This window comes from Lucilia sericata, unplaced genomic scaffold (genome assembly GCF_015586225.1).
Source record: "Lucilia sericata isolate MDLA Ls3-8-SP2 unplaced genomic scaffold, ASM1558622v1 Contig000186F_arrow, whole genome shotgun sequence".
Lineage (NCBI taxonomy): Eukaryota > Metazoa > Arthropoda > Insecta > Diptera > Calliphoridae > Lucilia > Lucilia sericata.
Genome location: NW_023994214.1, coordinates 482,907 through 510,788, shown reverse-complemented (window position 1 = coordinate 510,788; position 27,882 = coordinate 482,907). Strand labels below are relative to the sequence as shown.

General features: G+C 30.3%; 1 protein-coding gene across 1 annotated transcript; it reads left to right on the top strand.

The window, feature by feature from the left end:
* Nucleotides 1-17,644, top strand: LOC119601715 (5-hydroxytryptamine receptor 2A-like). The gene is made up of 3 exons (XM_037952851.1): nt 1-6; nt 147-1,290; nt 17,543-17,644. Exons 1-2 carry the CDS (start codon nt 1-3, stop codon nt 1,257-1,259), a joined length of 1,119 nt encoding a protein of 372 aa, XP_037808779.1. The 3' UTR covers nt 1,260-1,290; nt 17,543-17,644.
* Nucleotides 17,645-27,882: the final 10,238 nt, after the last annotated feature.

The following is a 27,882-nucleotide window of genomic DNA, read 5'->3' as shown; positions in this document are numbered from 1 at the left end:
ATGAAGGTTTGCCCATTTAGCAAACAACAGTTGAAAATAATACCACTAAATTATATTTTATTACTATTATGAATTTCTAAAGAAATAAACTCAATTGCCACTTATTTCCGTTTGTCTTTACATTTCATTTCTTATTAATCTTTTAGGTTCCATCAACATCAACAAATACACAACAAATTGCGACTGTATCCCACCTGGTAGCATTAGCACATCAAACACATCAAACGTTGTCCAAGACACAAGAACAAGAGGCAACAGCACAATCAATGGCCACAACATCATCATCATCATCAAAAACAACGACATCAATAAAAACAACAAAATCTTGTTTAACACAACCCGTGCAAGTACAAGAAAATCCTTTAGAGCCTTTGAAAGCATGTTCTGCTACAATGGCAACAAAAGCAGCTGTTACAGGCGGAGTAACAGCAATGACACCACCACAATTACCCACCTGTACAGCTGCCATGACAACTAACGAAATACCAGCGATATCATCATCATCATCGGCCAATGGTACTGCTGTGATTAACAACAACAACAACAATAATCATCATCACCATCCTACGTTAGAGGTATTAGCGGATCCCCAATTGCAGCAGCAATTAGAACAAGTACAACAACAAACACAAAACTGTGAAAATACAGCACAAACGCCCACAACACCAGCTGCTGACTGCGGAGCTGGTGGTGTGCACAGTACAGCACCCGCATCAACCAGCATCATGCATAAAACACAAGGTGCCAGTACCTCAAATGCCACAACAATAACATCAATATCAGCCTTATCACCCCAGACACCCACAGTAACAACACCCTCCTCAGCCCCGTTACCACATCCCTCACACACGCCCAATCCTCCCTCCGCTTATGCGTCGAGTCAAGTAACTCCCGTTGCCCGATCCAAACATCCACAACAGCAATTGTCCAGCATATCCAATCCCATGCACAAGGTGACGAAAAGAAAAGAGACACTGGAGGCGAAACGTGAACGTAAGGCGGCCAAGACATTGGCCATTATAACGGGAGCTTTTGTTGTTTGTTGGCTGCCGTTCTTTGCCATGGCCCTGATATTGCCGCTGTGCGAGAGTTGTGAAATTAACGATGCGGTCGCCTCGTTTTTCCTGTGGTTGGGCTATTTCAATTCAACGCTAAATCCTGTCATCTACACCATTTTCAGTCCGGAATTCCGTCAGGCCTTTAAGCGTATACTATTCGGCGGTCATAGACCGGTACACTATCGCAGTGGTAAATTATAAAAATACTATAATGATAAAAAGAATACTTTAGGTGAGTAAATGTTTGACTAATGTGATAATAATTTAATTTAAATTTTAGGTAAACAGTGTAATTAGAAATGCATTACAGATGGGTTTGATTTATAACGAACTGTTTTTTTTTTTCGTTTTCATAAACGAACTTATGGGTAACGTCGAATAATTTCAGAATTGCTGAACTGACTGATATAACATTTTCCATAGGTTTAAGAGTTCATGTTTAAATAAGAGGATCCACAAAATCCCAGAATGTGGGTCGTCAAAATAGGACATTTTCAAACTATTTCGAAAATTCCCCTAAAAGCTAATTTTACGAAAATTTAATCTACGAAGCAAATATTTCAAAAACTTCCTTTAAAAGCTAATAAAAATTTACTTAGCTAGTTAGTTAGTTAGTTAGTTAGTTAGTTAGTTAGTTAGTTAGTTAGTTAGTTAGTTAGTTAGTTAGTTAGTTAGTTAGTTAGTTAGTTAGTTAGTTAGTTAGTAGTTAGTTAGTTAGTTAGTTAGTTAGTTAGTATTAGTTAGTAGTTAGTTAGTTAGTTAGTTAGTTAGTTAGTTAGTTAGTTAGTAGTTAAGTTAGTTAGTTAGTTAGTTAGTAGTTAGTTAGTTAGTTAGTTAGTTAGTTAGTTAGTTAGTTAGTTAGTTAGTTTTAGTTATTTAGTAGTTAGTAGTAGTTAGTTAGTTAGTTAGTTAGTTAGTTAGTTAGTTAGTTAGTTAGTTAGTTAGTAGTTAGTTAGTTAGTTAGTTAGTTAGTTAGTTAGTTAGTAGTTAGTTAGTTAGTTAGTTAGTTAGTTAGTTAGTTAGTTAGTTAGTTAGTTAGTTAGTTAGTTAGTTAGTTAGTTAGTTAGTTAGTTAGTTAGTTAGTTAGTTAGTTAGTTAGTTAGTTAGTTAGTTAGTTAGTTAGTTAGTTAGTTAGTTAGTTAGTTAGTAGTTAGTTAGTTAGTTAGTTAGTAGTTAGTTAGTTAGTTAGTAGTTAGTTAGTTAGTTAGTAGTTCGTTAGTTAGTTAGTTAGTTAGTTAGTTAGTTAGTTAGTTAGTTAGTTAGTAGTTAGTAGTTAGTTAGTTAGTTAGTTAGTTAGGTAGTTAGTTAGTTAGTTAGTTAGTAGTTAGTTAGTTAGTTAGTTAGTTAGTTAGTTAGTTAGTAGTTAGTAGTTAGTTAGTTAGTTAGTTAGTTAGTTAGTTAGTTAGAGTAGTTAGTTAGTTAGTTAGTTAGTTAGTTAGTTAGTTAGTTAGTAGTTAGTTAGTTAGTAGTAGTTAGTTAGTAGTTAGTTAGTAGTTAGTAGTTAGTTAGTTAGTTAGTAGTAGTTAGTTAGTGTTAGTAGTAGTAGTTAGTTAGTAGTTAGTTAGTTAGTTAGTTAGGAGAGTTAGTTAGTAGTTAGTTAGTAGTTAGTAGTTAGTTAGTTAGTTAGTTAGTAGTTAGTTAGTTAGTTAGTTAGTAGTTAGTTAGTAGTTAGTTAGTTAGTAGTTAGTTAGTTAGTTAGTTAGTTAGTTAGTTAGTTAGTTAGTTAGTTAGGTAGTAGTTAGTAGTTAGTTAGTTAGTTAGTTAGTTAGTTAGTTAGTTAGTTAGTTAGTTAGTTAGTTAGTTAGTAGTTAGTTAGTTAGTTAGTAGTTAGTTAGTTAGTAGTTAGTTAGTTAGTTAGTTAGTTAGTTAGTTAGTTAGTTAGTTAGTTAGTTAGTTAGTTAGTTAGTTAGTTAGTTAGTTAGTTAGTTAGTTAGTTAGTTAGTTAGTTAGTTAGTTAGTTAGTTAGTTAGTTAGTTAGTTAGTTAGTTAGTAGTTAGTTAGTTAGTTAGTCTAGTTAGTAGTTAGTTAGTTAGTTAGTTAGTTAGTTAGTTAGTTAGTAGTTAGTTAGTTAGTTAGTTAGTTAGTTAGTAGTTAGTTAGTTAGTTAGTTAGTTAGTTAGTTAGTTAGTAGTTAGTTAGTTAGTAGTTAGTTAGTTAGTTAGTTAGTAGTTAGTTAGTTAGTTAGTTAGTTAGTTAGTTAGTAGTTAGTTAGTTAGTTAGTTAGTTAGTTAGTTAGTTAGTTAGTTAGTTAGTTAGTTAGTTAGTTAGTTAGTTAGTTAGTTAGTTAGTTAGTTAGTTAGTTAGTAGTTAGTTAGTTAGTTAGTTAGTTAGTAGTTAGTTAGTTAGTAGTTAGTTAGTTAGTAGTTAGTTAGTTAGTTAGTAGTTAGTTAGTTAGTTAGTTAGTTAGTTAGTTAGTTAGTTAGTTAGTTAGTTAGTTAGTTAGTTAGTTAGTTAGTAGTTAGTTAGTTAGTTAGTTAGTTAGTAGTTAGTTAGTTAGTAGTTAGTTAGTTAGTTAGTTAGTAGTTAGTTAGTTAGTTAGTTAGTTAGTTAGTTAGTTAGTTAGTTCGTTAGTTAGTTAGTTAGTTAGTTAGTTAGTTAGTTAGTAGTTAGTTAGTTAGTTAGTTAGTTAGTTAGTTAGTTAGTTAGTTAGTTAGTTAGTTAGTTAGTTAGTTAGTTAGTTAGTAGTTAGTTAGTTAGTTAGTTAGTTAGTTAGTTAGTTAGTTAGTTAGTTAGTTAGTTAGTTAGTTAGTTAGTTAGTTAGTTAGTTAGTTAGTTAGTTAGTTAGTTAGTTAGTTAGTTAGTTAGTTAGTTAGTGTGATAACAACAAATTCGTTTTCTACATCCAACATCTTCACATATACATCTTCCCTTTCTGCGGATCACTGATTCAAAATCAATACATTTTGACATTCTTTTCAATATTTCTAACAATGAAAACATTATTTCAAATTGTTGTCAAAAGAGAAAATATAAATGTGTTCCTTTGTTGAACACAATTTTTTTCCTATTTTTCTCCTAAAAGAAATTATATTTTTACGACAATGAAATGAAAAAAGAAAACTTTGAAAATGAAATCTCTTACTCATTGGATAAAACAGTTTATAAAGAAAGTTCTTTCATTATTTTCAGTTTTGCAAACAAAATGAGCTCAACGTACATATTTGCACTACTATTAATAAAAATATGTAAATGTCCACGCTTTCGTCAACATAATAATCAATTTAATTTGGACAACAGTTTTTTTAGTTAAGAAATTAATTTTTGGGTTTTGAAATTGCTTCATTAAATTAGCAAAAATGCATAATAAACTGTGAGAAGAAACTAAACATGGGCTGTAGACTAGATTTCCAAATAAATTATAATGAATTTTTAACAGCTACAAGGTACATAGATATGTAGTATCTGAAGACTAAAAATAAAAAGTATCCTTAGGAGATATAACGTCCTGAGTTCCAAAATTTTTACCTCAATTATGAAAACTAGTCTACTGTACTACATGTACTACAAAATGTAACGAATATCACTTAAGTACGTTCAATAATAGTAAAATTACGTATTACTCAGAAACACACAGCTTAAATATCCACATACATATTTATGTATGTATTTATATGTATGTATGTCCATGCGAGTTCATTTCGATTGAATAAGTGTGTAAATAATTGCAAGTTTTACGACACTTGTAATAGTATCAAAGTAGTTTTATGAAGAATTTATTGAATTATTATGTATGTATGTAATCGTTCCAATGTGTGTAAAAAGGTGTCTTATGTCACAGCACCTGCTGTAGATAATTATTTAATAATGCGACTGGTAGGGAGGAAAGATATTAATGAGTCCAACACAGTGAGAGAAAAGCAGTAGGTTTTTTAGGTATAGGATAGACTACATTCTAGACTATAGATTAGGGTAAAGACTAGAGTATAGACTAGACTATAGACTACAGTATATACAAGACTATGGACAAGACTAGACTATAGATTAGACTGTAGACTAGACTATAGAATAGACTATAGACTAGACTATAGACTAGACTAGATTATAGACTAGACTATAGACTAGACTAGACTATAGACTAGACTATAGACTAGACTATAGACTAGACTATAGACTAGACTATAGACTAGACTATAGACTAGACTATTGACTAGGACTATAGACTAGACAATAACCAGACATAGACCTAACTAGACTATAGACTAGACTATAGCTAGACTACAGACTAGACTATAGACTAGACTATCAGACTAGACTATAGACTAGACTATAGACTAGACTATAGATAGACAAGAGACTTAGACTATAGACTAGACTATAGACTAGACCATAGACTAGACTATAGACTAGACTATAGACTAGACTATAGACTAGACTATAGACTAGACTATAGACTAGACTATAGACTAGACTATAGACTAGACTATAGACTAGACTATAGACTAGACTATAGACTAGACTATAGACTAGACTATAGACTAGACTATAGACTAGACTATAGACTAGACAAGAGCTAGACAAGAGACTAGACTATAGAATAGACTATAGACTAGACAAGAGACTAGACTATAGACTAGACTATAGACTAGACTATAGACTAGACTATAGACTAGACTATAGACTAGACTATAGACTAGACTATAGACTAGACTATAGACTAGACTATAGACTAGACTATAGGACTATAGACTATAGATAGACTAGACTATAGACTAGACTATAGACTAGACTATAGACTAGACTATAGACTAGACTATAGACTAGACTATAGACTAGACTATAGACTAGACTATAGACTAGACTATAGACTAGACTATAGACTAGACTATAACTAGACTATAGACTAGACTATAGACTAGACTATAGACTAGACTATAGACTAGACTATAGACTAGACTATAGACTAGACTATAGACTAGACTATAGACTAGACTATAGACTAGACTATAGACTAGACTATAGACTAGACTATAGACTAGACTATAGACTAGACTATAGACTAGACTATAGACTAGACTATAGACTAGACTATAGACTAGACTATAGACTAGACTATAGACTAGACTATAGACTAGACTATAGACTAGACTATAGACTAGACTATAGACTAGACTATAGACTAGACTATAGACTAGACTATAGACTAGACTATAGACTAGACTATAGACTAGACTATAGACTAGACTATAGACTAGACTATAGACTAGACTATAGACTAGACTATAGACTAGACTATAGACTAGACTATAGACTAGACTATAGATAGACTATAGACTAGACTATAGACTAGACTATAGACTAGACTATAGACGATACTATAGACTAGACTATAGACTAGACTATAGACTAGACTATAGACTAGACTATAGACTAGACTATAGACTAGACTATAGACTAGACTATAGACTAGACTATAGACTAGACTATAGACTAGACTATAGACTAGACTATAGACTAGACATAGACTAGACTATAGACTAGACTATAGACTAGACTATAGACTAGACTATAGACTAGACTATAGACTAGACTATAGACTAGACTATGACTAGACTATAGACTAGACTATAGACTAGACTATAGACTAGACTATAGACTAGACTATAGACTAGACTATAGACTAGACTATAGACTAGACTATAGACTAGCTATAGACTAGACTAGACTAGATAGACTAGACTATAGACTAGACTATAGACTAGACTATAGACTAGACTATAGACTAGACTATAGACTAGACTATAGACTAGACTATAGACTAGACTATAGACTAGACTATAGACTAGACTATAGACTAGACTATAGACTAGACTATAGACTAGACTATAGACTAGACTATAGACTAGACTATAGACTAGACTAGACTAGACTAGACTAGACTAGACTAGACTAGACTAGACTAGACTAGACTAGACTAGACTAGACTAGACTAGACTAGACTAGACTAGACTAGACTAGACTAGACTAGACTAGACTAGACTAGACTAGACTAGACTAGACTAGACTAGACTAGACTAGACTAGACTAGACTAGACTAGACTAGACTAGACTAGACTAGACTAGACTAGACTAGACTAGACTAGACTAGACTATAGACTAGACTTTAGACTAGACTTTAGACTAGACTATAGACTAGACTATAGATCACTATACTATTGTCAACAGTAAGTGTTGAATATACTTTGTGCATTTTTTCACTTTCTTAATTTCCAATTTTATTCATTTCAACTTTTTTCTCTCCGTGTATATTCAATTTGATGTAACTAATGTTGCCATCTATTCACGGTATGTATTGATACATCGTATGTAAAGAAAAGTGTCATACCAATAAACCACTCCATCTCTTACACTTACAAACAGATATACGCACTCGTAGATATCTAGTGCTTGTATTAACTAAAAAAATTCAAATGTAAATGACACGATAATAACAAACAACACTACACAGTGGAGCCTATTATAGAAAAAGGTAATTCAGGATGTTACAGAAATATGTATGTATATACATACACATGTATGTATGGTTTTCTATCATCCAAAAAATACTATCAATTGCGTGTGTAACACATCAAATGAAGCCACTAAGCGATCTAGAATCGCTTGATACAATTCTTTTGAGTAAAACTTAGATATAGATTTCCATTTATTTTACATTCGCTCCCACTGTGCCGAATGAAAAATCAATTATTCATCATAGTTAAAAGGTGTTATGCGGAAATGTTCTAGAATACACAGAAATGGATGAAAGCATAACATTCAATTTTATAGAATTTATGTAGAAAAGTGTTATAATTTTTTCCAAATAAAAAATAAGTAGATTATTTTGTAAATTCAAAAAAAGTACTATTAAAATTTGACAAAAATTCTTTTGAAGAGGAATTGTTATCTTCAGCTAGTTTTTCTCCCATAAAAATATTCAAATTGATTGCATTTAATTAACAATCAAATGCAATTTCAAAAATTATGTTTTGAAGAATTTTAAGAAATTGATCGTTTTTGAAGGATTTTTTTAAATTTAGCGGAATTAATACATTTTGTAAGAAATAACACTAAATAACTTGATATAATTCAAAACAATTCGCACCATCTTATCTTCATTAATGGAAATGTTGAGTAAATATTTTGACTTTTCAAAAAAATTAACTTTGAAAATAAATGTTCATATTTTGAAAACAATGGTGTTTGTGAAGCAAACAAAATAAAACGAATAATAATAATAATTAATCAGCATTGTTTCTCAATTTAACTGATTGTATATGAAAATCAAAACCTCCTACTGCCAAATATATCACATTAACATACAAATCACTAAACATTCATTCATTCGTTCGTTAATTCATTCTTTCTTTCAACGCTCCCTGTAATCAAATATATTACTTATAGTAGAGTATTATTTTTATTATCATTATTCGAATCCTTAATTAACTTTGGAAAAAAACATTACTGTCTACACATAAATTTAACTTTAATTAGATAATAAATATGAAAATGAATTATTGCAATGTGATGCTGAAATGATGAAATTAATGCCAAACATTCATAATAATATACAAATAGTAGATATGTACTCATGTATATGTATGTATATCAGGAACAAAATACACGAAAAAGCACAAACTTATTTACTTAATTTATGTATCTAAGTATAACAAACATTTCATGAATGTATTTTATATTCGAAAATAAATTAAAATATATCAAGTTAATGGAATTCCATACAAACGAAACATACGCATAAAATTTAAGCCTATTTCGAACACTCGAATCATACTGTGCTACAAAATTAAATTTTGTAATTTTTTAAAACCATTTGTTAAATCTTTAAACATTAAACTATAGCCTAGACTATACACTAGACTAAAGACTAGACTATAGAATGGACTACAACGTAAACTATAAACTAGACTATAGAGTAGACTATATACAAGAATATAGACTAGACTATAGAATATACTGCATTATAAACTAGAACATAAACTAGACTATAACCTAGACTATAGACAAGAATATAGACTAGATTATAGACTAGATTAATTAGCAGACTATAGATCCGATCAGACTATAGAGTAAAGTATAGAGTAGAAAATAAAGTAAAGTAGACTATAGACTAGACTGTAGACTATACTATAGACTAGACTATAGATTATAGACTAAACCGCAGACTAGACTATAACCTAGACTATAAACTAGACTGTAGACTAGACTATAGTCTAGACTAAAGACTAGACTATAGACTAGACTATAGACTAGACTATAGACCAGACTATAGACTAGACTAGACTAGGCTATGACTAGACTATAGACTGGACTATAGACTAGACTATAGACTAGACTATAGACTAGACTATAGACTAGACTATAGACTAGACTATAGACTAGACTATAGACTAGACTATAGACTAGACTATAGACTAGACTATAGACTAGACTATAGACTAGACTATAGACTAGACTATAGACTAGACTATAGACTAGACTATAGACTAGACTATAGACTAGACTATAGACTAGACTATAGACTAGACTATAGACTAGACTATAGACTAGACTATAGACTAGACTATAGACTAGACTATAGACTAGACTATAGACTAGACTATAGACTAGACTATAGACTAGACTATAGACTAGACTATAGACTAGACTATAGACTAGACTATAGACTAGACTATAGACTAGACTATAGACTAGACTATAGACTAGACTATAGACTAGACTATAGACTAGACTATAGACTAGACTATAGACTAGACTATAGACTAGACTATAGACTAGACTATAGACTAGACTATAAGACTAGACTATAGACTAGACTATAGACTAGACTATAGACTAGACTATAGACTAGACTATATAGACTAGGACTATAGACTAGACTATAGACTAGACTATAGACTAGACTATAGACTAGACTATAGACTAGACTATAGACTAGACTATAGACTGGACTATAGACTAGGACTATAGACTAGACTATAGACTAGACTATAGACTAGACTATAGACTAGACTATAGACTAGACTATAGACTAGACTATAGACTAGACTATAGACTAGACTATAGCCTGACTATGACTAGGACTATAGACTAGACTATAGACTAGACTATAGACTAGGACTATAGACTAGACTATAGACTAGACTATAGACAGACTATAGACTAATTAGACTAGACTATAGACTAGACTATAGACTAGACTATAGACTAGACTATAGACTAGGACTATAGACTAGACTATAGACTAGACTATAGACTAGACTATAGACTAGGCTATAGACTAGACTAGACTATAGACTTGACTATAGACTAGACTATAGACTAGACTATAGACTAGACTATACTATAGACTATAGACTATAGACTAGACTATAGACTAGACTATAGACTAGACTATAGACTAGACTATAGACTTGACTATAGACTAGACTATAGACTAGGCTATAGGCTAGACTATAGACTAGGCTATAGGCTAGACTATAGACTAGACTATAGGCTAGACTATAGCCTAGACTATACACTAGACTATATTCTAGACTATAGACTAGACTATAGACTAGACTATAGACTAGACTATAGACTAGACAATAGACCAGACTATAGACTAGACAATAGACTAGACTATGGACTAGACTAGACAATAGACTAGACTAGACAATAGACTAGACTATAGACTAGACTATAGACTAGACTATAGACTATACTATAGACTAGACTATAAACTAGACTATAGACTAGACTATAGACTAGACTATAGACTAAACTATAGACTAGACTATAGACTAGACTATAGACTAGTCTATAGCCTAGTCTATTATTTTTTTCTAGACTATAGACTAGTCTATAGTCTAGTCTATTGCCTGGTGTGTTTTGATTTGAAATTGTTGGTCAAAACCTTGAGCTTAAATTGCTTATAACTTCGTTAAAACACGTTGAAATTAGGATCACTATTTTTCGATCACTTATATATTTTTCTTCAAAATTTGACCTAAAAACGCTTTTGACTTTTTTTAAAACTCGCTGAAATTTTTTTCAAAAAACAATTTATTGATCAAAACCTAAACAAATATCTATCACCTTGTCTGTATGTATGTATAATTAATTATTAATTCCTATTAAATTAAGTGTATTCTGGTACTTTTATATTTTAAAACTAAAGGCAGGGGCCAAAATTAAAACTTTTATCAAAACAATACTTGATGCTAAATAAGTACTCGTCTAGAGGGTTTGGTACGTAGCACTTGTTGTACTACTACTTCTACAACTACGACCACTTCTAAACAAAGTAAGTACTAGTACAAAAGTACTCATACTTACGGTTACAAAACTTTCCCTTTGTAATACCAATTCCATATTCAAATAAGTACTTATATTCTTCATACAGAGGATTCCAGCAACAAACTAATGATGTTGCTTTCACGTCTGTTTTCCGTTTCTCGTTTTGGTTTCGGTCTGTCGTATTATTGTCTTGATTTTCTAAGCTTTGCTCTTCTAAGTGAAAGCAAAAAAAAAGAAAATATGAATATGAGTAAATGAATGAATGCACGAAGATTTTTCCATAAGTAAGAAGCACATCATTGTATTCACTTGAACCTGTTTTGCCGTTTGCCTCCTCATCACGTGCATTACACAGTGTGTGTGTGACTATTGTAAAACCAGCTCGCGAAAGATGACATCCTTTGTAGTGGCAACCCATGGTCGCTTTAGTTAGTGGAACATTTAATAGTAAACGATGATAAATGTTTTGCAAACAGCTTGTAACCGCCTGAAGTTCCGCAAGTGCTACAGAAATTGTAGGTATTCTCTTAAAGAGCCAGTGAAGAATATAACCGAACAAGTTCACTCAGCTAGTCATCCATTCATTCGTTTCTTCTTTATGATTTGTGGCAAAAGAGCAAAGATGTTTAAAAGAAGTAATTGATGTGGAATAAAGATTGTCCATTTACTCTACTATAGGCTAGACTATAGACTAGAATATAGACTAGACTATAGACTAGACTATAGACTAGACTATAGACTATAGACTAGACTATAGACTAGACTATAGACTAGACTATAGACTAGACTATAGACTAGACTATAGACTAGACTATAGACTAGACTATAGACTAGACTACAGACTAGACTATAGACTAGACTACAGACTAGACTATAGACTAGACTATAGACTAGACTATAGACTAGACTATAGACTAGACTATAGACTAGACTATAGACTAGACTATAGACTAGACTATAGACTAGACTATAGACTAGACATAGACTAGACTACAGACTATACTATAGACTAGACTACAGACTAGACTATAGACCTAGACTATAGACTAGACTATAGACTAGACTATAGACTAGACTATAGACTAGACTATAGACTAGACTATAGACTAGACTATAGACTAGACTATAGACTAGACTATAGACTAGACTATAGACTAGACTATAGACTAGACTATAGACTAGACTATAGACTAGACTATAGACTAGACTATAGACTAGACTATAGACTAGACTATAGACTAGACTATAGACTAGACTATAGACTAGACTATAGACTAGACTATAGACTAGACTATAGACTAGACTATAGACTAGACTATAGACTAGACTATAGACTAGACTATAGACTAGACTATAGACTAGACTATAGACTAGACTATAGACTAGACTATAGACTAGACTATAGACTAGACTATAGACTAGACTATAGTATAGACTATAGTATAGACTAGACTATAGACTAGACTATAGACTAGACTATAGACTAGACTATAGACTAGACTATAGACTAGACTATAGACTAGACTATAGACTAGACTATAGACTAGACTATAGACTAGACTATAACTAGACTATAGACTAGACTATAGACTAGACTATAGACTAGACTTTAGACTAGACTATAGACTAGACTATAGACTAGACTATAGACTAGACTATAGACTAGACTATAGACTAGACTATAGACTAGACTATAGACTAGACTATAGACTAGACTGTAGACTAGACTATAGACTAGACTATAGACTAGACTATAGACTAGACTATAGACTAGACTATAGACTAGACTATAGACTAGACTATAGACTAGACTATAGACTAGACTAGACTAGACTATAGACTAGACTATAGACTAGACTATAGACTAGACTATATACTAGACTATAGACTAGACTATAGACTAGACTATGAGATACTATAGACTAGACTATAGACTAGACTATAGACTAGACTATAGACTAGACTATAGACTAGACTATAGACTAGACTAGACTAGATAGACTAGACTATAGACTAGACTATAGACTAGACTATAGACTAGACTATAAACTAGACTATAGACTAGACTATAGACTAGACTATAGACTAGACTAGACTAGACTATAGACTAGACTATAGACTAGACTATAGACTAGACTATAGACTAGACTATAGACTAGACTATAGACTAGACTATAGACTAGACTATAGACTAGACTATAGACGACTATAGACTAGACTATAGACTAGACTATAGACTAGACTATAGACTAGACTATAGACTAGACTATAGACTAGACTATAGACTAGACTATAGACTAGACTATAGACTAGACTATAGACTAGACTATAGACTAGACTATAGACTAGACTATAGACTAGACTAGACTATAGACTAGACTATAGACTAGACTATAGACTAGACTAGACTATAGACTAGACTATAGACTAGACTATAGACTAGACTATAGACTAGACTATAGACTAGACTATAGACTAGACTATAGACTAGACTATAGACTAGACTATAGACTAGACTATAGACTAGACTATAGACTAGACTATAGACTAGACTATAGACTAGACTATAGACTAGACTATAGACTAGACTATAGACTATAGACTACTATAGACTAGACTATAGACTAGACTAGACTAGACTATAGACTAGACTATAGACTAGACTATAGACTAGACTATAGACTTCACAAAATACTCTTCTTGTTGTGAAGAGTATTTTTTTAAGAACGTAAAAATAGTTTGAATTGATTTGATTATTTTACATAACATTTTTGAACAAACATTAAAATCTCTAGATAAAAGCAACATTAGATGAATTTAATGAAATTAGTGTAAAAAGTACTACTTGACGTGTATTTATATTTCGTTTAATGCGTGCCAACATCATTCATTTTACTTTACAAACCACTTCTCACTCTTTAAGCCCAGCAGTTCGCAGTGACTATCCCAAAGTAGTGGCGAATGCTTTCATATTTTCTTAATTATGAAATGTTAAAGTTGCGATTGATTTCCTTTGATTACAAATGTGACGATTGACTTCATCTCTTCATAACTAGGAGGCAGTCAACTTACCATAGATTTTCTCTCTGTATTACGAAGAGTACATATGTAAGTGTAAAATACTGCTGGGTCTGCTCTAACATTTACAATTATACACAGACTTTTTTATATACAAACAGTATAACAAATAATCATACTTAACGCCTTAAACTACACTTCATGGATTATCTTAAGACACATTTTTCTTTATTTTTCTTTTCTGTCTTTTTGCAATCATTGTTTTAAAACACAAACCAAAGTACACATTTAGGGGTATTAACAGCTTTTGAATATAAAATGAATTTTGCGGATATTTCAGATAACGAACGACAAACAGACAGACGGACGGACTAACTAGCAAAGGAATCGACCAAAAACCATCATAATTTCAAACTACTTAGCCATTATCATTAACAGCCAATCGAAATTCAATTCATTTTCAATGATTCAATGTTGCAGAACGATATCAGAGGAAATAAAGTAGAAATAGAAAGAAAAAACAAAATGAGCTTTGATATAGGAAAAAAATATGTGACAGAAAAAACGGAAATCGAAATTTTGTTAGTTAAGAACGAATAGTTAAGAAACTGTAAAAATGGATGTGAAGAAATTTACTTTAAATAAGAGAAAAAATATCACCCTAAATATTCTTAAATCAGAAGTAATATATTAATAAATTTGTCGAAAAATCAAGACGGGCTTTTAAATATGTAATATCTAGGCCAACTATAATTCGATTTACCTGAATAACAAACTCCTTGAAGAGAGATTAGTGAGTTTGTTCCGCTACTAAATGTAGGGTATAACTGTAGTTATTATATTTTCCCTTTGATATACAGACATACATAAATATGTATGTATGTATAAATATACTCAGTAAAAGTAAATGACCAACTTAGAAAAAATATTAATTTCAAACCATAATCTTACAAATGGCAAATGATGAATGACAAAATGAATGAATGACTGTTTTAAATGGCCCAGGAAATAAAATTTTACAGCTTAAGATTTAACGTTCTATTTAAACTAAAAAAAAATTCGAAATGAAAAATGAAGTCTTTAAGAAACATATAAACTTGCTGATTCTATATAAAATATTTTTAAAACACCGTCTCTAGTCTAGTTTTAGTCTAGCCTATAGTCTAGTCTCTAGTCTAGTTAATAGTCTTGCCTATAATCTAGTCTCTAGTCTAGTCTCTAGTCTAGTCTCTAGTCTAGTCCATAGTCTAGTCTCTAGTCCTAGTCTCTAGTCTAGTCTCTAGTATAGTCTCTAGTAAAGTCTCTAGTCTAGTCTCTAGTCTAGTCTTTAGTCTAGTCTCTAGTCTAGTCTCTAGTCTAGTCTCTAGTCTAGTCTCTAGTCTAGTCTCTAGTCTAGTCTCTAGTCTAGTCTCTTGTCTAGTCTCTAGTCTAGTCTCTAGTCTAGTCTCTAGTCTAGTCTCTAGTCTAGTCTCTAGTCTAGTCTCTAGTCTAGTCTCTAGTCTTGTCTCTAGTCTAGTCTCTAGTCTAGTCTCTAGTCTAGTCTATAGTCTAGTCTATAGTCTAGTCTCTAGTCTAGTCTCTAGTCTAGTCTCTAGTCTAGTCTCTAGTCTAGTCTAGTCTCTAGTCTAGTCTAGTCTTGTCTCTAGTCTAGTCTCTAGTCTAGTCTCTAGTCTAGTCTCTAGTCTAGTCTCTAGTCTAGTCTCTGGTCTAGTCTCTAGTCTAGTCTCTAGTCTTGTCTCTAGTCTAGTCTCTAGTCTAGTCTATAGTCTAGTCTCTAGTCTAGTCTCTAGTCTAGCCTCTAGTCTAGTCTCTAGTCTAGTCTCTTGTCTAGTCTCTAGTGTAGTCTCTTGTCTAGTGTATAGTCTGGTCTCTAGACTAGTCCCTAGTCTAGTCTAGTCTCTAGTCTAGTCTCTAGTCTAGTCTCTCGTCTAGTCTCTAGTCTAGTCTCTAGTCTAGTCTCTAGTCTAGTCTCTAGTCTAATCTCTAGTCTAGTCTCTAGTGGAGTCTCTAGTGGAGTCTCTAGTCAAGTCTCTAGTCTAGTCTCTAGTCTAATCTCTAGTCTAGTCTCTAGTGGAGTCTCTAGTGGAGTCTCTAGTCAAGTCTCTAGTCGAGTCTCTAGTCTAGTATCTAGTCTAGTCTAGTCTAGTCTATAGTCTAGTCTCTAGTCGAGTCTCTAGTCGAGTCTCTAGTCGAGTCTCTAGTCGAGTCTCTAGTCTAGTCTCTAGTCTAGTCTATAGTCTAGTCTATAGTCTAGTCTATAGTCTAGTCTATAGTCTAGTCTATAGTCTAGTCTATAGTCTAGTCTATAGTCTAGTCTATAGTCTAGTCTATAGTCTAGTCTATAGTCTAGTCTATAGTCTAGTCTATAGTCTAGTCTATAGTCTAGTCTATAGTCTAGTCTATAGTCTAGTCTATAGTCTAGTCTATAGTCTAGTCTATAGTCTAGTCTATAGTCTAGTCTATAGTCTAGTCTCTAGTCTAGTCTATAGTCTAGTCTATAGTCTAGTCTATAGTCAAGTCTATAGTCTAGTCTATAGTCTAGTCTATAGTCTAGTCTATAGTCTAGTCTATAGTCTAGTCTATAGTCTAGTCTATAGTCTAGTCTATAGTCTAGTCTATAGTCTAGTCTAATCTATAGTCTAGTCTATAGTCTAGTCTATAGTCTAATCTATAGTCTAGTCTATAGTCTAGTCTATAGTCTAGTCTATAGTCTAGTCTATAGTCTAGTCTATAGTCCAGTCTATAGTCTAGTCTATAGTCTAGTCTATAGTCTAGTCTATAGTCTAGTCTACAGTCTAGTCTATAGTTTAGTTTATAGTCTGGTCTATAGTCTAGTATTTAGTCTAGTCTATATTCTAGTCTCAAGTCTAGTCTATAGTCTAGTCTATAGTCTAGTCTATAGTCTAGTCTATAGTCTAGTCTATAGTCTAGTCTACAGTCTAGTCTATAGTCTAGTCTATAGTCTATTCTATAGTCTAGTCTATAGTCTAGTCTATAGTCTAAACTGTAGTCTAGTCTATAGTCTAGTCTATAGTCTAGTCTATAGTCTAGTCTACAGTCTAGTCTATAGTCTGGTCTATAGTCTAGTATTTATTCTAGTCTATATATACCATCGTGTCCTGCTTTTTGCTTATTTCAAGGATCTGGTTTTTGAAATAATTATTAATTATAAATTTTTGTCCTTTTTCTTTTCAGTTACCTAAAGGACCATACAATGAACACTGATTCAATAAAGAAAATAAAACTAAAGGATTTTGAAAAATACTAAAAGAAATAAAATTAAAAAAATACAAAAACTTAAATCAAAATGTTTAAAACAAATAAGTATTTAAAACCAAACTTTATGTACAATATGTAAAAAATATAAAAAAATCAAATTAAATTTAGAAAAAAAAAAAACAAATAATTTAAACTCAAATTGTTGTATATAAATATTAAATTTAACAATAAAGAAATAATAATAAATTTAATGATAACATTATAATAATAGTGAAATAATAATAAAAAAATAAATTAATTAATTATTACCTAGAAATGTTAATGTATGTAAATATTTGCATAGATAATATTTAAAATTTAAAAATACATATTCCTATACATATGTATATGCATTATAAATAAAGATGCCAATATTATGGAAAAAGTGTAATAATTGTACATAAATAAATATTAGTTATTTAAATTGTTTAATTTTTAAGTGTATTTACATTTGTATGTCTGTCTATTGTTACATAAATAAATGAAATATTAATATGTTACAAAAAATATTAAAATACAGTTTTACTCAATATACAAAATATTCTTAAATGTTTAAACATTAATGATAATAACTAAAACCTCTTACATACATTTCAACAATATTAAATAAATACTAAATAAATAAATTAATTGAAAGCATATCCTTGTTGAGTTTGATTACTGAATAATTTGAAAAAAAATTGTTTTTATACATATATTTATATTTACACACACACACGTAAATATTTAAATGAAATCAGTTAAATTAAGAAAATAAGTGGGTAAATTTTTATATTTAAAGCATATTATATATTAAGGGGATTATAGACTAGATCTTATTCCAGACTATGGACTTGAATATGATCCAGACTATGGACTACACTGCAGTCTAGACCATAAACTAGACTATATTCCAGACAAGACTATAGTTCAGACTTTTGACCTGACTATAGTTCGGACTATATGCATGACTCTAGTTCGGACTATTGATAAGACTATAGACAAGACTATATAGTCTTGTTTATAGTCTAAACTATAGACTTGCCTATAGTCTGAACTATAGTCTAGATCATAGTTTCGTCTATAGTCTGGACTATAGTCTTGTCTATAGCCTGGACTATAGTCCTGTCTATAGCCTAGACTATAGTCTTGTCCATAGTCTGGACTATAGTCTAATCTATATTCTGAACTATAGTCTTATCAATAGTCCGGGCTATAGTCTTGTCAATGGTCTTAACAATAGCCTAGTCTATAGTCTGAATAGTAGACTTATCTATAATTTGGTATATAGTCTGGACAAGAGCCTAGTCTATAATCTATAATCTCGACAAAAGTCTAGTCTATAATCTGGACTTCAGTTTTATCTGTAATCTGGACTACATTATTCTCTTTTATCTGGACTATAGTCTTGTCTATGGTCGAGTCTATTGTCTTGTCTATAATCTGGCCTATACTCTTGTCAATAGCCTGGAATAAATTCTTGTCTGTACTACAGTCTTGTCTATATTCTGAACTATAGCTTTGTCTATAGTCTAGAACATAGTATAGTCTATAGTCTGGACTATAGATATGACTACAATCCAGACTATAGACTATTCTGTAGCCTAGACTATATCCCAAACTATATATTCGATTACAGTCCACATTATAGACTAGACTGTAGTTTAGGCTATAAACTAGACTATAGTCTAGAATACCGTCTACATTGTTGTGTATAATATAGTCCATGCTATAAACTTGACAAAAGATAGTTCAGGCTATGGCCAAGACTAAACTTCAGACCATGGAATATTGACCAGACTAAAGACTAGACTATAAACTATATAGTCTAGTCTAGTAGACTAGACTAGACTATAGACTAGACTATAGACTAGACTATAGACTAGACTATAGACTAGACTATAGACTAGACTATAGACTAGACTATAGACTAGACTATAGACTAGACTATAGACTAGACTATAGACTAGACTATAGACTAGACTATAGACTAGACTATAGACTAGACTATAGACTAGACTATAGACTCTAGACTAGACTATAGACGACTATAGACTAGACTATAGACTAGACTATAGACTAGACTATAGACTAGACTATAGACTAGACTATAGACTAGACTATAGACTAGACTATAGACTAGACTATAGACTAGACTATAGACTAGACTATAGACTAGACTATAGACTAGACTATAGACTAGACTATAGACTAGACTATAGACTAGACTATAGACTAGACTATAGACTAGACTATAGACTAGACTATAGACTAGACTATAGACTAGACTATAGACTAGACTATAGACTAGACTATAGACTAGACTATAGACTAGACTATAGACTAGACTATAGACTAGACTATAGACTAGACTATAGACTAGACTATAGACTAGACTATAGACTAGACTATAGACTAGACTATAGACTAGACTATAGACTAGACTATAGACTAGACTATAGACTAGACTATAGACTAGACTATAGACTAGACTATAGACTAGACTATAGACTAGACTATAGACTAGACTATAGACTAGACTATAGACTAGACTATAGACTAGACTATAGACTAGACTATAGACTAGACTATAGACTAGACTATAGACTAGACTATAGACTAGACTATAGACTAGACTATAGACTAGACTATAGACTAGACTATAGACTAGACTATAGACTAGACTATAGACTAGACTATAGACTAGACTTAGACTATAGACTAGGCTATAGACTGGACTATAGACTAGACTATAGACTAGACTATAAACTAGACTATAGACTAGACTATAGACTAGACTATAGACTAGACTATAGACTAGACTATAGACTAGACTATAGACTAGACTATAGACTAGACTATAGACTAGACTATAGACTAGACTATAGACTAGACTATAGACTAGACTATAGACTAGACTATAGACTAGACTATAGACTAGACTATAGACTAGACTATAGACTAGACTATAGACTAGACTATAGACTAGACTATAGACTAGACTATAGACTAGACTATAGACTAGACTATAGACTAGACTATAGACTAGACTATAGACTAGACTATAGACTAGACTATAGACTAGACTATAGCCTAGACTATAGACTAGACTATAGACTAGACTATAGACTAGACTATAGACTAGACTATAGACTAGACTATAGACTAGACTATAGACTAGACTATAGACTAGACTATAGACTAGACTATAGACTAGACTATAGACTAGACTATAGACTAGACTATAGACTAGACTATAGACTAGACTATAGACTAGACTATAGACTAGACTATAGACTAGACTATAGACTAGACTATAGACTAGACTATAGACTAGACTATAGACTAGACTATAGACTAGACTATAGACTAGACTATAGACTAGACTATAGACTAGACTATAGACTAGACTATAGACTAGACTATAGACTAGACTATAGACTAGACTATAGACTAGACTATAGACTAGACTATAGACTAGACTATAGACTAGACTATAGACTAGACTATAGACTAGACTATAGACTAGACTATAGACTAGACTATAGACTAGACTATAGACTAGACTATAGACTAGACTATAGACTAGACTATAGACTAGACTATAGACTAGACTATAGACTAGACTATAGACTAGACTATAGACTAGACTATAGACTAGACTATAGACTAGACTATAGACTAGACTATAGACTAGACTATAGACTAGACTATAGACTAGACTATAGACTAGACTATAGACTAGACTATAGACTAGACTATAGACTAGACTATAGACTAGACTATAGACTAGACTATAGACTAGACTATAGACTAGACTATAGACTAGACTATAGACTAGACTATAGACTAGACTGTAGACTAGACTGTAGACTAGACTATAGACTAGACTATAGACTAGACTATAGACTAGACTATAGACTAGAATATAGACTAGACTATAGACTAGACTATAGACTAGACTATAGACTAGACTATAGACTAGACTATAGACTAGACTATAGACTAGACTATAGACTAGACTATAGACTAGACTATAGACTAGACTATAGACTAGACTATAGACTAGACTATAGACTAGACTATAGACTAGACTATAGACTAGACTATAGACTAGACTATAGACTAGACTATAGTCTAGACTATAGACTAGACTATAGACTAGACTATAGACTAGACTATAGACAAGACTATAGACAAGACTATAAAATAGACTATATACTAGACTATAAAATAGACAATATACAAGACTATATACTAAATAGACTAGACTATACACTAGACCATAGACTAGACTGTAGACTAAACTATCGACTAGACTATAGACAAGACTATAGACTAGACTATAGACTAGAATATAGACTAGACTATAAACAAGACTATAGTATAGACTATGGACTATACTATAGACTAAACTATAGACTATATTATAGACTAAACTATAGACAAGACTATGGACTAGACTATAGACTAAACTAACGACAAAACTATAGACTATACTATAGACCTGACTAGACTTTAGACTAGGCTATAGACTAGACTATAGACCAGACTTTAGACTAGACTATAGATTATTCTACAGACTAGATTATACTATAGACTATATTATAGACTATAAATCCTTCTATTGACTGTACTAACATTCTAAATAATTGTAAACATTTCCTTTCACTTCAAAGCATTAAAAAGCAGAAAGAAAATTACCTGTGCCCACTGTATCCATAATATTATTTATTTAACTTATAAAACGTGTGTAAACTTCTTATAAATTCTATTTAATTCTTGTACAATTTTCTAAAACATCTAATATGGAATCACTAAAACTGAAAATCAAATACATTTACTGTTAAAACAATAAATATAAAAATTAAAAAAATATATATGATATTTTTTATATTATTTAAAAAAAAAAACAAATCGACTACTAACTAAAAACATTTAATTAATAACTAGAAAAAATTATTTGTTCATGTTACAGACAGCTAAATAACAACTTAATTAATTTATATATAAATACAAATTTGAAAAAAAAATCAAACTGTAACTAATAGATTTAAACAAAAATTTAATTAGTTAAAGAAAATTGTATATAAAATTTAATAATAATATTTCATGATTATTTACTGTTTTTGTTTTAAAGACTATAAAAACTAAAATGTTGTTCAAATATAAATATTTATAAATTAGCAAAAACAAAAACCGAAAATTTAAATTAAAAATTAAAATACAATAAATTCAGTTTAGGCAAATATACATACATACATGCATTCATACCATACACATACATACATAAATATATATATAAATATTTAGTGTTTTAATAAAAACAAAATGTTCTAATGAAAATGAAAAATATCAAGAATTCATTAAAATTTATTATTATAAAATTTACATACAGACATTAAAATTAACAAAAAAAAATAATAATGAAAAAAAAACTACTTGACAAAAATGTAACAAACAAATTTAAACACCAAACTATTCGGGAAAAATGGGTAAAAATGTTTAATATAAAATTTCAACTAAAGAAACAAAATAACAACAACTATTACTTGTATATTTAATTATAAATTTCAAAAACATATTTAATATAAAAGAAAAACTACAACAATATTAATAATAAATATAACAACAACAACTGCTGCTACTAAGTTTTAGTTAAGTAATTTAATTAATAATTCATAAAAATTAATTGGTTTATTGAACAAAAAAAAAACAAAACAAAAACAAAATGCTCATGTAAACAAAAAACCCTCTCAAAATTGTATTATATTATAATAATAAATGAAAAGTGTAAACATTAGGGGTATAACCAAAATTCAAATGTTACAGTTAAAATGAAAACTGTTTATTGGAAAGTATTATTTTAAAATTTATTTAAAATGTATCACCCCCCTAATATTTATATCAGCAAACTAATAATTTTTATTTACATATGTTTCAGTTACATTTGAAACTTTAAAAAAATACAGTATTAATTATGATTGTTTTGTTAAACGATTGAAAGGGCCTCTACCCTTTCATTGATTCTTACTTTAATAAAAGGAGGACTGGGCGGATTAACGCTTCAAAATTGTTTTATCACTTTCATTTCATTGAACGATTTTATTCATGACAATTGTTTATAAATTTAAAAATTCTATGAAAATTTAAAATTTACATATGTATGTAAAGTGCAGATTATAGACCAGTCTATATCCTAGACTATAAACTATAAACTAAACTGAAGACTAATCTATAGTTCAGACTAAGGACTATAATCCAAATTATAAAAGAGACTATATTATACACTATTGTCCATAGACTGGAATAGACTGTAGTCCAGATTATAGAATAGTCTAAGCATAAACTATACTCCAAACTATGGAACGATCTATAGTCCAGACTATAGAATGAACTATAGACCAGATCATAGAATAGACTATAGTCCAAAATATAGAATAAACTATAGTTCAGACTATAAAATATATTATAGTCCCGACTAAGGATTATATAATAGTCTATAGTCCAGACTATAGAATGGACTATAGGCCAGACTATAGAATAAACTATAGAGTGGACTATAGTCCAGACTATAGAATAGACTATAGAGTGGACTATAGAGTGGACTATAGTCCAGACTATAGAATAGACTATAGAGTAGCCTATAAAGCGGACTATAGAGTGGACTATAGAATAGACTATAGAGTGGACTATAGTCCTGACTATAGAGTGGACTATAGTCCAGACTATAGAATAGAGTATAAAGTGGACTATAGAGTAGGCTATAGAATAGACTATAGAGTAGCCTACAAAGTGGACTATAGTCCAGACTATAGAATAGATTATAGAGTGGACTATAGAATAGACTATAGAGTGGACTATAGTCCAGACTATAGAATAGAGTATAAAGTGGACTATAGAGTAGACTATAGAATAGACTATAGAGTAGCCTATAGAGTGGACTATAGAATAGACTATAGAGTGGACTATAGTCCAGACTATAGAATAGAGTATAAAGTGGACTATAGAGTAGACTATAGAATAGTCTATAGAGTAGCCTATAGAGTGGACTATAGTCCAGACTATAGGATAGATTATAGAGTGGACTATAGCATAGACTATAGAGTGGACTATAGTCCAGACTATAGAATAGACTATAGAGTGGACTATAGTCCAGACTATAGAATAGACTATAGAGTAGCCTATAAAGCGGACTATAGAGTGGACTATAGAGTGGACTATAGTCCTGACTATAGAGTGGACTATAGTCCTGACTATAGAGTGGACTATAGTCCTGACTATAGAGTGGACTATAGTCCAGACTATAGAATAGAGTATAAAGTGGACTATAGAGTAGACTATAGAATAGGCTACTCTATATAGCCTATAGAGTGGACTATATTCCAGACTATAGAATAGATTATAGGGTAGACTATAGAATAGACTATAGAGTGGACTAGTCCAGACTATACAATAGTGTATAGTCTATAGAGTGCACTTTCGATCAGACCATAGCACTATAGAATAGTTTATAGTATAGAATAGTCTATAGTAGAGAATAGTCTATAGTATAGAATAGACTATAGTCTATTTAAAATTAAAATTTATACACAAGATTTTAAAAATTTTCATTTAATTTCGAAAATTTAAAGAAATCAAAAAAGTCTTGAAAAATTTTCAAAAAGATTCCACTATATAAAATCCAAAATAATCATATTTAGTACTGTTTCGAAAAAAAAAAATCTAACTACTTTATTCATTATATGAAATCTAAAAACTATTGAAATTAATTGTAAATTTGTTACAAATATCAAAACAAACAAAAACTAATTAATAAAATTATTAAAATTATTTAAAATAATTTTAAGTTTGTCTCTAGGAGATTACTTTATTTTGAATTATTTGACTTTACTTTTTTTTATAAAAATAAAAATTTAACTAATTTATAAAATTCACAATCTCTAGAGCCCCGAGATTGTGGAATTTTATATAAACAAAATTGAAAGAAAAATAATATTTAATGAAAAACTAAAACACATTTCAAATATTTCATCTAAAACTAAAGTGTTTACATTTTCAAAATTTAAGTTTAAAGATTTTTTAATTAAAATAATATTTAATAAAAAGTTCTAAAATTTGTATGTTTTAATTTAAAAATATATAAAAAAAAATTATTGAAAAATAATAAAAATAAAACAAATAAAATGATTTATTGACTAAAAAATTACAAAGAATCGAGTTTTAATAAGTTATTGTTACACAGTGGATAACTAACTAACTAACTAACTAACTAACTAACTACTAACTAACTAACTAACTAACTAACTAACTACTAACTAACTAACTAACTACTAACTAACTACTAACTAACTAACTAACTAACTAACTAACTAACTAACTAACTAACTAACTAACTAACTAACTAACTAACTAACTAACTACTAACTAACTAACTAACTAACTAACTAACTAACTAACTAACTAACTAACTAACTAACTAACTAACTAACTAACTAACTAACTAACTAACTAACTAACTAACTAACTAACTAACTAACTACTAACTAACTAACTAACTAACTAACTAACTAACTAACTAACTAACTAACTACTAACTAACTAACTAACTAACTACTAACTAACTAACTAACTAACTAACTAACTAACTAACTAACTAACTAACTAACTAACTAACTAACTAACTAACTAACTAACTAACTAACTAACTAACTAACTAACTAACTACTAACTAACTAACTAACTAACTAACTAACTAACTAACTAACTAACTACTAACTAACTAACTAACTAACTAACTACTAACTAACTAACTAACTAACTAACTAACTAACTACTAACTAACTAACTAACTAACTAACTAACTAACTAACTAACTAACTAACTAACTAACTAACTAACTAACTAACTAACTAACCTAACTAACTAACTAACTAACTAACTAACTAACTAACTAACTAACTAACTAACTAACTAACTAACTAACTAACTAACTAACTACTAACTAACTAACTAACTAACTAACTAACTAACTAACTAACTAACTAACTAACTAACTAACTAACTAACTAACTAACTAACTAACTAACTAACTAACTAACTAACTAACTAACTACTAACTAACTACTAACTAACTAACTAACTAACTAACTAACTAACTAACTAACTAACTAACTAACTAACTAACTAACTAACTAACTAACTAACTAACTAACTAACTAACTAACTAACTAACTAACTAACTAACTAACTAACTAACTAACTAACTAACTAACTAACTAACTAACTAACTAACTAACTAACTAACTAACTAACTAACTAACTAACTAACTAACTAACTAACTAACTAACTAACTAACTAACTAACTAACTAACTAACTAACTAACTAACTAACTAACTAACTAACTAACTAACTAACTAACTAACTAACTAACTAACTAACTAACTAACTAACTAACTAACTAACTAACTAACTAACTAACTAACTAACTAACTAACTAACTAACTAACTAACTAACTAACTAACTAACTAACTAACTAACTAACTACTAACTAACTACTAACTAACTAACTAACTACTAACTAACTAACTAACTAACTAACTAACTAACTAACTAACTACTAACTAACTAACTAACTACTAACCTAACTAACTACTAACTAACTAACTAACTAACTAACTAACTAACTAACTAACTAACTAACTAACGAACTAACTAACTAACTACTAACTAACTAACTAACTAACTAACTAACTAACTAACTAACTAACTAACTACTAACTAACTAACTAACCTAACTAACTAACTAACTAACTAACTAACTAACTAACTAACTAACTAACTAACTAACTAACTAACTAACTAACTAACTAACTAACTAACTAACTAACTAACTAACTACTAACTAACTAACTAACTAACTAACTACTACTAACTACTACTAATACTACTAACTAACTAACTAACTAAACTAACTAACTAACTAACTACTAACTAACTAACTAACTACGAACTAACTAACTACTAACTAACTAACTAACTAACTAACTACTAACTAACTAACTAACTAACTAACTAACTAACTAACTAACTAACAGATTTCCGATACGAAGAGCTTTTTCGATGTGCCACAATTTATTTATTTCCGTTTAGTAATTTAAATTAAAATTACATTTATTTTATACTAAATCATATACCCTCCTCATACAACCCTGTACAAAAATATAGCCAAGACAACAACCTTACCATATGACATTTATATTTTGCTGTGTTTAGTCAACACAACAACTGACAGC